At 39.7% G+C, this 12,694-nt stretch overlaps 2 protein-coding genes across 5 annotated transcripts; one reads left to right on the plus strand and one right to left on the minus strand.

The window, feature by feature from the left end:
* The first annotated feature begins 1,018 nt into the window (after window positions 1-1,018).
* Window positions 1,019-7,274, plus strand: LOC133448690 (uncharacterized). Its single transcript, XM_061727457.1, has 2 exons — window positions 1,019-1,212; window positions 2,255-7,274. Exons 1-2 carry the CDS (start codon window positions 1,130-1,132, stop codon window positions 6,498-6,500), a joined length of 4,329 nt encoding a protein of 1,442 aa, XP_061583441.1. The 5' UTR covers window positions 1,019-1,129; the 3' UTR covers window positions 6,501-7,274.
* Window positions 7,275-8,043: 769 nt separating this feature from the next.
* cnpy2 (canopy FGF signaling regulator 2) lies at window positions 8,044-12,131 on the minus strand. Of its 4 annotated transcripts, none has more exons than XM_061727458.1 (6): window positions 12,022-12,131; window positions 11,761-11,867; window positions 11,554-11,669; window positions 9,101-9,298; window positions 8,928-9,024; window positions 8,044-8,804 (listed from the first exon to the last, which is right to left on the minus strand). In XM_061727458.1, exons 2-6 carry the CDS (start codon window positions 11,858-11,860, stop codon window positions 8,761-8,763), a joined length of 555 nt encoding a protein of 184 aa, XP_061583442.1. In that variant the 5' UTR covers window positions 11,861-11,867; window positions 12,022-12,131; the 3' UTR covers window positions 8,044-8,760. The 4 variants fall into 4 exon arrangements, with proteins under 4 accessions (XP_061583442.1, XP_061583445.1, XP_061583444.1 ...); XM_061727461.1 differs by having other exon boundaries at window positions 11,761-11,798; window positions 12,022-12,062; XM_061727460.1 differs by having other exon boundaries at window positions 11,761-11,804; window positions 12,022-12,061.
* Between the last annotated feature and the right edge of the window lie 563 nt (window positions 12,132-12,694).

Genomic DNA, 12,694 nt, shown 5'->3' on the forward strand with positions numbered 1-12,694 from the left:
CTTACGTCACCAGGCCCAACGTAAAACCCCAAACAAAATTCATCCTGTCCCAAACTATTCTGTCAGACAACAACACACGGCCCTCCCTGCAGCCTCCTGTCTGTCCTTCATCCCCTCTCTCCTGCACTCTGCTGATGTACAGACTTTCCGTTCAGAGAAGGAAAGCCTGTTTGTTACGCTGGAGAGTTTCAAAGAAAGGGAGGCGACCTGACTGCTGCCCATCACTCCCTCTGCCACAATCCTGCCAACAAAACAACAGATCTGTATCTCCATGCTCTGTCCGCTTGCAATCACGCTCACCCAGCATCTCCGTTGAGACTGTCCTGTAACATGCAAATCACTGGTTTTGCTAATATTCATGTGATCTAAGTCATGAGTACTGCTTGGAAACGTTCATGTTTTGAATGCTGGAAAACCAAAATCTGAAGTTCATATTGAAAACCTAAACTGTTTTCTTAAAAGGGATTTCAAACTGATTTCGATGTTTTGCAGTACAATAACAACAGTTAATCTCCGATCAATGACCCTCCCCCTCTCAAACACACACACACACACACACACACACACACACACACACAGACAAAATAAAATAAGTTTAGCTTTCACTTTGAATAAATGATGGATGTAAGATATTTATGAAACATTCATTGTAAAGGTCTGCTGCACTAACTGAACGTGTTGGTTGCATGAAAGGAGGATAGGCTTTAAATGGCTAAGAGTCATATGTGTGTGTGTGCGTGCTTGTGTGCGTGCGTGCGTGTGTGTGTGTGAAAAGAGTGGGAGGGAGACTGATAACTACCATCCTCTTAAAACACGTTGTCCTGTTTGGACTTCATTAGACCTCATGTCACCTTATGAGCAACAAGGAAGAGTTCAAAACAGCAGCTGAAGGTACGTGTTAATATGTATCCAAACAAAGATATAGAAAACTGAATTTTGGGAGATAGTCCTCAATAACTTTTTTTGCCAGAAAATATATGTCATTTACACTATGAATATTAATTTCATATTTTTAATTTCTGTTGAGTCCGTTTTTAAAATATTTATTTCAAAGCACTCTGAGAACTTAAACACTTAATGTTTTTTTGTTTTTTTTTTATTCATGCTTCAGATCTGTGCATGAGACTAAATGATGGATTTCTGGTCTGAGAATCAGGGGCAATCACATCTAGACTCCAGATGTGGTACTGTTAGGAGAACCTTTGCACACAAGTGAGTTGAGTAAATACATTTTCATTTAATCAGTCATACAGGAGTTAAATGCTTTTTTGACCACAGTGTTTTGACAGTCAATTCCTACGAAATAAAAAGTATTTTCTCTAAAAAACTGCCAGTTTAATGTTTTCTGTATTGTTGCAGAGAAATTTATGCTGAATAACTAAAGATATTGTTCCACATTTGTTTTACAATCTGGTCAAATGTAGAATTTTGTGTATTTTATATCAGCACACAGATAAAATAACATGCTGTGTGAATGTTGTAAAAGACAGAGGCTCAAAAATAATTTAACCCTTTCAAGCCTGTCATGATTTTTATGAATTTTAAAAAACATTTTGTGATGTTTTTATTATAAAATGAAATTAAAAATACCCACAATTCAACTTGGATTCTAAAGAATAAGTTTTGTATTATTATTTATCATTATAGGTAATTTTCATTATTTCATATGTTTTATTTTAATGTGTAAAACTGTTTTCTTTAGTTATCTTTGATTATATAAAGACAACGCATCAAAGCGTGATACTGATATTTTTTTTTTTCATTTACTTAAAAAATGTTTGCCAATTTTAAAATTAATGACATTAATAAACATTAATAAAAACAGAATAGAAAAAGCAAAAAAAAAAACCACCTGATTTGTCAACTTGCAGTCCAGACTGGTCACCCAATGAAAACATTTGCCACATTAGGAAATAGAAAACTAGCAGAAAATCTTAAAAACTGTAAGAACAAGATAATGAGTCAGTCCCAGAATTACAAGTAAAAGCAAAGGTGACACAATAGCGGAGACAAACAAAAATTGGCAAATATTTTTTAAATGTATTGATTTTGGCATCTGATCTATTGTCTTTGGACCATTTTGAATTAAAATAAGATTTATATTATTTGAAAGTAACTGCAGTGTCTCCTCGTGTAAATTTTACACAACATCACAACCTTTGTTTTAAAGAAAATTTGTAGTCGGGTAGTGTCACTGGAAATGTATTCTGTTTAAATTTTCTTACACATCTTTTTTCCCAAATTGTACTCACAGCTACCGTGACCGACATGATGCAGCGCTTTATCCATTGTACTATGAAGAGCAACAAGATCAGGGCAGGGAGCCCAGTTACTGGACTGCAGTGGGATCAAGAACCGGAAGAGCTATGCCCGAGTACGCCAATTGGACAGACCCAGAACTCACCTCTTCTTCTCATTTCCCTTTCATTCTGGACCGCCAGACTCAGCACCATCAGGACCTGGGAGAGTATCAGCAGCAACACGAGGCCCGAGCCAGAGAGTGGACAACATCTCACAGACCCCCGAGGGACTATGAGAGAGGAAATCTGAATGAGATGTGGCAGAGGAGATTTGAGCCCAATAGTCCTATCCGTTACAACAGGGAAAGTTATCCTAAGAGAAGTGGAAGCAGCTATAGAGAGCTGGAGGCTTGGGCAGCTAGATATAGTCACTCGCTGCCGAGAAGGAAACGTATAGAGGCAGAGTTACGGGGAACCCCCCGCGGGCAGGTGGAGGGCTGCAAGACTCTAGAGAGGGACAGCAGAAGTGGGACGGATCCTCAAGGAGCAGCACTGCAACATGTCCAACAAATTCCAAACAGCAGAGTATCTGAGGTGTTGGAAAGAGGGGACAGACAGCAAGCTCCAAGTTACCTTCCCCATCCATCACAGTTTCCTACTCCTGACATAGGCCACATGGTGGATGTGAAGGAAAATATTGGCCTCCAAAGGAGGATGTACAGCCAACCTCCTGGATATATTGCTCCTCCTCCCTACAACAGCCCACATAAAAGTTCACCTTCAGTGCACCAGTGGGACACCAACTGGGAGCAGGGTGGTAAGGGGCATGCCTACTGGTCACAGCCAATGCTCAGAAAGCAAGATGCCACAGGAGAGGGAGGAGAATTTGCAAATCCAGATGAAAGCATAACGTGCATAGAGACAGGGTTGATGCACCAAAGACAGGAGGCAAGTGTCTCAACAGCAGCTGGTCCAATCGGTGAATGCATGTTGGCTCTACAAGATCCACAAGTAGATCAGAATTCAAAAATAAACCAGGAAACCTCAAAGGTTATTGAAGGAAGGAAGTTCAGACTAAACAAAAAGTCAGGTGGGATGACTATATTCTGCCTGGTGTCGCGGATAGCAGACACAACAGAGAGCCCCTCTTTGCCTCTATGCAACTCCCAAACAAACATTCAAAACAGAGAAGTAGACCACATTTCTGAAGAACCTGGGGACAGTGGGGACCTCAGCCAAATGTGCAAGCTTTCAGATGAAGTGGACATAGGAGCACCAACAATAAGAGCACAGTCAGATACTCATGATGTGAGATCCCTCACTGCCACACAGACAGATTTAATAACCTGTGAAGGACAGAAGAAGTTTGAAGACAAATCCCCAAACAAAGCTGAGAATATTTCCACTGAAAAACCGAGTAGAAACAGTGACAGTTCTACATCTGGGAGACAAATTGGTGACTCAGAGCACCCTGTGCTGGTCAAATACCCGTTGTGGAGGGAGCCTAGTTCCACCAGCAGGACTGAAACCGAGAGTTCAACCACATGCAGTTTGAAAGCAAATGGAGAGGAAGAAGAATCAGATGGTGCGCTGAACCAACACGGAGATCCTCATATAAGTAAAGAAACAAATAATGAGAGAAAACCACTGGACATCAAGGACTCTGAGGACAGAAAAGCTCTTCTGGTTATTGACACAACATGTGTGGTTGTTAAAGTGGAGATGATTCCATCACCCCAAAAAGAGCATGTTCACTATTTAGACTCAACGGGAAATGCTGAAACCAGTCAGTTTCATGATCAAACAATCATTTCTTCTGAATTAACTGGCCAACTGAATCAAGATGTGACAACTGACCATAATACAGATGCAACCTTTTTGCAAAGAAAAGAAGGCCATGAACCACGTCTAGACTCAACTTTTTTAGAGAACGAAGAACATACGGGAGAAATGGAAGTTTCTCTGTCATGTGTGGTGCCACCTCCACTTTTTGTCAAAGAAACCTCTGAGGAGCGTGCAAAAAGGATCTTGGGAATCCCTCTCCATGATGACATCATTGAGCAGGAACCTACAGATGAAACAACATGTCACGAGTCAAATATTGAGAAGCAGGGTGAGGAACCTGAACTCCCTCTGACAGAACAAACTGTAGAGGACATGATGGATGAGGGAGAGTCACTGAATCCCTTGCAGGTTGTCCAAGCAGGGGAAGTGGCATGTTTGAAAGACAGTAATGACATGACACCGGTGAATGAAGACACCGAAGGCCTTGCTGAACCTCAGGATTATGTGGAACACATTCCTGAGGAAAATCAAATTGTCTCTCAGCTCAGGACGGACAACGAAACTACAGCTCAAACTGAAGCAACTGAGGTTCATCAGCTTGAATCTGCAATTGAAAAATGTAAAAGTGAACAGCAACAATATGAAATACAACCCATTTACAATGAGTCTTCTCAACTTCCTGACCCGTTTCCTTCTTCTCTTCCCCCTCCTGATCTCACATTTCCTTTGACTATCTCAGATTCAAGCACACAGGAAAGTCCTGATCCTGAATTGCTTGACCTTACTGTAGTTACAAACCTCAGTCCTTGTCCTGACACTAATTATTTGCACCAGCTACCATCTCCTCTTCCCTCTGGATCAACTGTCTCGCCCTCAAACTCCTCTCCACATACAGACCATCTCCCAAGTCATCCTCCTCCTCCTCTTGATTTGACCGATCCAACGGCTGATACAGGGTCTATCCCTGAGGACAAAGAGGATGAAGCATCACTTCCAAATGAAAATGAGCTGAGCTGTGAGTTTTTTGCCACAGACATGTCAGAGGAGGTGGTGTCAAAGCACGCAGCTGAATGTCAACAGTCAGACAGCACCGCCTGTGACACTGCTGAGCAACACAATCCACAAACAGAAATCGGTTTAGGTCAAAGATTAGACACATCAGAAGACAAACATATAGATGTCACCATTTTGGCACAACATGGCCAAAAAGAAGGTGTTGCTTTTGTAAAGGAATGTGATTTAATTGAAGAACAGCCTCCTGAAGAAAGCAAAGAGGATCTTACACATCTTTCAGGTCAGACACCTAAAATGGATGAAGAACATATAAGTGATGGTCACGCAGAAGACAACATTTCCCAACGACAATTTAATTTTGGCCAAGATGAGAATGTTTTTTGTGAAAAAGAGAGTGGCATGAGTGAAGACCAATCACAAGAAACCCCAGCTGAGCTTGTTGGAGATCTCGGAGAGCAGACACTTGGAAAAAACAGAAATGACGATGCTAAGACTCAAATAGAAACAAGCTTTTTTAAAGACCCTGAAGCACCGCCAGAATCCTGTAATTCCTCTCCTCCCCCAGTTTCGTGCACTGAAATGTCCCTTTTGGATGAGCTCTCACTCTCAGAGATTCCATCTCCCCCACACACACCTCTTCAGCAAGACACTGAGATTGTTCCTCTTTTGGACGTGGGCTTAATCTGTCCTTCATCTCTGACGCCAGATGGTGCTGTTGCCGGATTCCTGGAAATTGTCCCTCCTCCTCTTCACCTGGATTCCTGTGAAGAATCCATTCAGCTTTCATATGCCCCCCTCTCTAATTCACCCCCACCTCCCCGGCTCCACGCCGGGCTGGCCTACGTGGCTGAGCCTGTGCAGCCTCCCAGCCTCACCCCTCCTACTCATGCTGAAGCAGCTGCTCCTGGCTTCCTCCCATCTGCTGTACACAAAAAGGAGCCCCAGTGTCCAAAATCGCTTTGGGACGTGGTAAATCGTATAAGGAAGCACACAGCACCTGACTCGGAGAATGAAGAAGAGGAAGTGAATGAGCTGTGGGATCCAGAGAATGTAGGAGAAAACTTGAGCTGCCCAGCTGTATTGGATGATGTGAACATCAACGGAGATGAAGCAGAGCAGCAAGTGGTTTTAGAAGAAACAGATGAGGGGAGACACTTCCAACAGGATCAAAAAGAGTTAGTGGAACATAGCGATGAAGATGCGCTGTCCTGCAGCAGCAGCACCAGCCACGGCTCTGAAGACACCATCATTGTGGCAGATGAAAGCACAGATGATGCCAAAACAGGAGAGGAGAGTCAGGAGTATGACATAGCTGATGGAGAGATGTTCTGCTCTGGTGAAGTGAAGGATGAAGCCACAGATGAGGAAGGTAAAGCGGAAGATGAGGCAGACACAAATAAACCTGGCCAGAGTGAGCAATGTCCAGGGGAGGTGGAGAACGTAGATCAAGTCAAAGGTTGAGAATATATACAGGTGGACAAGTTTACTAAATCAAATGAATGAATGACATCACTGATCCGACACATCAAGCTAACATAACTAACACACTGAAATTTTATTGTCAGTGTTAAAAAATAAATAAAATTATTTTTTTTAATATTTAATATTGAATATAACACTACAATATCTCTAAAAGCTCTATTTATGTTACGAAATCATTCTTGACTGTGTTGTGCTGTTGAGTTCTATCTGCTGTTTGTACAGGGAAGAATGGTGTAGAAATAGAAAATCATGTATTAATTGATATGGTTTCAAGGTGCAGTGATATTTTTTTGGCTAAACTCAAGCCATTGGATTGCATTGAATGTAAATAAACATTGGTTTGCTTTCAGGAAAAAAATGAATTTCCTCCTGGAAAATAAAAATGTTGTCTTTTGAAGACTTATCGCAGTATTGTGATATACTCACAATCTGTCCAGGGTGCACATCACCGCCAAATGACAGATGGGGAAGTCCGGACCCATTGTGACACTACGGACCGGACGAAGGAGGCTGATGTTTTGTTTCCAAGCTTTTCTTTAATCAACAGCTTCTCAAAAGTCACACTTGCACTGAAAGGGAACAATTTAGGGAAGGTTCTTAGAAACAAAGTTCTGGAAAAGATATTTAAGAAAGAAGTTACTCAACAATGAAATAAGACATTCTGAAAAACGTACATTTTAAAAAAAGAATTTTCCCATAATGTGCTCCCTGTCATTACAGTTTATTTTATTTGTATTCACAAATTACAGCAGGTATGTAGTTCAATTCAAACAATTTGTCAGAAATATATATAATATATGATCAGCACCATGTCACAGCCTCACTAGATAAGCTATATTAATACTTCACAGTAAGGCTAGTCAACTTGAGGCAATGCTCTTAAAGTCAGTTTAAGAATTCATATTTTATTGTTATTTTGAAACAAAAAATGTCTCACACTTCAAAAGCTAAAATGACCTCTATCAATTACAATGTTTTCACCGTAATACAGCTTTTACAAATATAAGTATATAAAATAAAATAAGTTGGGTATGACATCGTGTGAGTAATTCACGACTGATGCTGCCACTGAGATTTGCAGTGTAGAAATAAAAAGCCAAAGAAGTGTTAATGTACATATATATTTGAAGACGAAACTAATTCTGAAATTGTACCAAATCTATACAAACCAGGAAAATTTCAGGAGATTGCTCGCATGACATCAGTCATATTTTCACATACAGTAAAAGACAGTAAAACTCTTCCTGATCTATTTGCATCAACAGCTTTGCATGGGCATCAATAAAACATTTGAGCACCCTATAATTACTGTTCAACATCGCATGCAATAACAAGCAGTTTATGCATCACTGTCTAAAACTGAGAAGAAAAAGGGATTTCTTTTATCTTTTTTTGATTAACTAGAAAAAACAAAGTTTTAACTCAAATTCCTCATGAAGATGTAAATTCATGTTTAATATTTTAAAAAGCAAAGTACAATAATAGGTTCCAATAGCCTGCAACCTTGAAAAAAAAATTTCTTAACCACAAGTCACAATGATCCTCTCTTACAATTTGTGTATTTTAGAAAAAAGAAGCAAATACAAAATGAAAACCTGTGTCATAATTTCTGAAATTTGACAATCTTTTGAATTAAGTTATAGGACATCTCTTGATAAATTTTTTTAACCAACAAATAAGATACCAATTTAATGTGAAACGTAAATAGCGATGAGCATTAACAATGCACTTCCAAAGGTGGAGATGAAAGCATAATTTGGCATCAAATGACATTTACTGTATATTGGCAGTTTAGGTGTCTTTTCAGTGAGGAAAGATGGCAGTGTCTGCCATTAACAGCCACTATTGAGAGTTGCTCAATGAGCAAGAATAAACACACTTTACCAAACTCAACCTGATTTCCACTCAGAAAACCTGGATCTACAGCCAAGTCTCATTGCAATTTGCCATTTCCCAGTTTCAGTTAATCCATTGAGAAGCATTTGAGGGGAAGACAAAAGCATTCACAAAATAGAAAGTATGGACATACATGATAACCTACATTACATAAGTGACTTGAATGTGCTCTAAAGAACAACGTGATAGATCTAAACATACCAAAGTGATACTTAATGTTCCACAAAAAGAATTTCTTTCAAAAGAATTTGCATAAATGTTGCAACATCGCTGTGTTATAAATAGTTGAATCATCAAATGGCTCCATTTTGACTGAATAGAGACAGTAACTGGTGGGCAGATATCAAAGTTCATCATGGGGAGTGTTTAGAGCGTGGTCACAGAGATCTGCAGAGAACAGAAAAGAGGAAAATAAACAATTACAACAGTACGCCGCAGTGATAAACCATTAAAAAAACAAAGATGCGAAAGAAAGAAATCAAAAATCTAGCGTGTTGAGTTAGAACATACCTGTCCTCATGCTGCAGAGTCTGTCCTTAACATTATCCGTTTCATGAGCGAAGAATTCAATGATTTCATCCTCATTCTGTTCGACAATTGTTTCACACTAGAGAAATAAATGACAATTGTTACTAATAGAATGCTTCACATATAATTTGGGTTGCACAAATAACTGTACTCACTGCAAATTTTAAGCTGGATGTAACTCTTGAGTCCAGTGTGGCTTCGGAGAGGTCCATGCTCTCGCCGTTCCGGGATTTTACCCTCATGTAAGTCTTCCTACTTGTGGAAAGATCGGTGCGCTCTCCGTAGTCTTCCATCCTCTCACAGATACTCTCCATCATCTCAAGGAGGTTCCCCTCTGAGCGTACCAGAGGAACCTGGAGGAAGCAAATGTAAAGACTGAGGATGTACGTACCACCAACAAAAAAACACCTCAATAAGTTGTGCGTTCTAATAGATGGCATCACTTGTGGCATCAGCCTGATTTTACATATGTGATAATAATGTAGTAAGTAGTAGTATGTCCTTTTCGAGCCTTGTGGTCCATAGAGCCGGTGTTTATCTCCGGTTTCTGTAGCGTAAACGAACAGGTGGTAACCACCCCCAGGATAGGACGCTAGTCTATCGCTGGATACTCCCCCTAGCAAAGCTAGGTACCCATTCATACACCTGGGTGAAGTGAGGAAAGCCGAGAGTAAAGCGTCTTTCCCAAGGATGCACAAAGTGACGCCAGTGCCAGGGTTCCAACCCACGACCTTCGGATCATGAGCCTGAAGCCTCAACCACTTGAATTTATGTTCAAACTCAATTAAATAAAAATGGGGCCTTATCTCTCTCCATCGCTAAAGTTTGCAACTTGGAGCCACTCTTGAAGTGGATAGGTGTTAAACAATGTTGGAAATGAACAATCTGTGCCATACAAATATATATATATATATATATATATATATATATATATACACACACACACACACAGAGGTGTCAAGTAACGAAGTACAAATACTTCGTTACCTTACTTAAGTAGAAATTTTGGTTATCTATACTTCACTGGAGTAATTATTTTTCAGACAACTTTTTACTTTTACTCCTTACATTTTCACGCAATTATCTGTACTTTTTACTCCTTACATTTTAAAAACAGCCTTGTTACTCTATTTCATTTCGGCCTTAAAAAAAAAACTATCCAGTTAAATTGCTCCATCTGGATAGAATGAATTTGGTTGTGGTTGTTTCAGATGTTCTTGTCCAGTTTTGTTCTTACATCCGTTGCCCTCAGATTCCTGCAACTAAACTTGGATGTACATTCCAATAAAGGTTAGGATAAATGATAACATTCAATTCAATTTCATTTTTACATGCCTCTGAAGTTTGACTTTTTGCACCATTACAATACTTATAGGCAACTAGTCATCATATCTTCTGCTCTCTGAAACACATGTTAATGCTCAATAGTACACAAATATGGTTCTTTAATATATTTGCATTATACTAAGATGCATTCATTTTCAATGACTTTTGTCCTTAATGGCTTTTTTTCCCCTAATATTACTTTTACTTTTATACTTAGTAGTTTTGAAACCAGTACTTTTATACTTTTACTTGAGTAAAAAACTTGAGTTGATACTTCAACTTCTAGGAGTGTTCTAAAAAAAAATCAGGGGGGATGGTGGATTTTATCATATGGGGACAGATAATTTGTGCTGATTACAAATATATGCAGCCTTCTGTAAGCTTTAAATATCCACTGGGCTTACATCAAATACATCAAAACACAACAATAAAAAACAGTTTTCTGAACTTATCAATATGCCTCTGTCTTTCACAGGATAAGTAAAATGGATCACTGCAAAAACTCAAAATCTTAACAAGAATATACGTCTTATTTCTAGTTAAAATGTCTCATTTTAGTAAAAAAATCTTATTACACTCAAAACAAGACCCATCACTTGAAAAAACAACAATTTTCACCTGTTTCAAGTAGATTTTCACTTAAAATAAGTAGAAAAATCTGCCAGTGGAACAAGATTTTTTGCTTGTAATGAGAAGATAAATATTGTCCCATTGGCAGATTTTTCTACTTATTTCAAGTGAAAATGTAGGCTACTTGAAACAAGTGAAAATTGTCAAATAAGTTATTTTTCTGGTGACGACTCTAAATGTTGAAATAGCAGTGAAACCACATTAATTGATGAAATGACATAAGGGATGGAAAGGGGGGATGGCAGTTTTACTTGGGGGGATGATTTTGACTGTTTTTATTTCAGGGGGGATGCCATCCCCCCTCAACTCAAGTATATATATATATATATATATATATATATATATATATATATATATATATATATATATATATATATATATATATATAGTGTAAACTGCCTTTTTCAATACAAAAACACTAGTTATGGGGAGTAGTAGAAATGCTTGTTGTAGTCACAGTTCAGCAGGTAATTCTTCTGATAACAACAGGTGGGTCAAAACCTGACATGAGGGTTTCAAAATATTGTGAAAATGTTTGAAAATAGCGTGCAGCACTGCTTTATTTGGCACACATCGGTATAGTATAGTATAGTATAGTAGTGGAGCAGCTGCACGCCGGGCTGGACTACGTGGCCGGGCTGGAGCCCCTCACCTCTCTGATGGACTGACTGCCGTCCGGGTTGATCCTGTACGGGCCGGTCTGGATCATTTTCTTGGGATCTATCTGGGACATAGCCCACTCCATCTCATCAACCAGAGCCCTGCAGGCTGGGGGGGGGGAGAGAAGACGGACACATCAGAACTTATCTGGGTGTGCTGCAGTGAAAAGTCAGTGAGACGGACATATTTGTATACAAACCTCCACATCTCATGTCCTGTCCTGGTCTGGCAGCCCGGCTGGAGCTCAACAGGAGACACACAACCACAGACCAAGTGAGCAGGAGAACGGCTTTCCTCATTTTACGTCTAAACACAGATTTTTATCCCAACACAGACCGACACATCAAACAGAGAGAACACATTCAAGTCACTCTGACAAGTTCAAGCGATTCCAATAAGCTTCTGAGAGCTACAGTTGAGAATTTCTGCCCAACAACTCAAGATTTTTCATTCAACTTACACACTCCTGAGCTGCGGTGCTCTTTACTTTTACGCTGTTCCACGCTGAAATGTGGTGACGTAGCAGCGCGTCCAGCTCGAGACGGCGCCCTCTAGCGGCGGGGAAGCTGCTCGCAGCACCACGTGACCCGGAATGCCGTCGCCCAGGCAACCACACGGAGGCGCAGGGACCCTCAGACGGAGGTCATGTAATCCGACATGCTGGCGCCTGCAGAGAGAGAGAGCAGCCTTGAAGCTCTTTCTTTCTCGTACTGCACTACTTCTTATTTTTCATTCCATTGTATATACTGTTTATATTTTGTAATTATATATTTTTTACCCTTTTACCCTTTCCCTGTATATGTGTGTTGATTGTACTGCTGCTGCACAAGGCAAATTTCCCCATTGAGGGAAAAATCTGGAGCCAGATTCACCAATATGTTCTTAAGAACAATCTTAAGAAATATCTTAAAATCTAAAATTAAGAAGTTCATAAGAAAGTTCTTAACTGCAATTCCTCAATATTTTCTTAAGAACCGTCTTAAGAACTGTCATTTCTTATGAATTTCTTATTTTTCCTACTTAAGAACTTCTTAAAATATGTCCTTGCATTGCACGCGCCAACAAACAACATATATACAGGTAGTTTGGGTCTTAACCGTCAGTCACTCACTAAACATGGAGAAGGAGAAAAA

Source organism: Cololabis saira, chromosome 8, assembly GCF_033807715.1.
Source record: "Cololabis saira isolate AMF1-May2022 chromosome 8, fColSai1.1, whole genome shotgun sequence".
In the NCBI taxonomy this organism is placed as follows: Eukaryota; Metazoa; Chordata; class Actinopteri; order Beloniformes; family Belonidae; genus Cololabis; species Cololabis saira.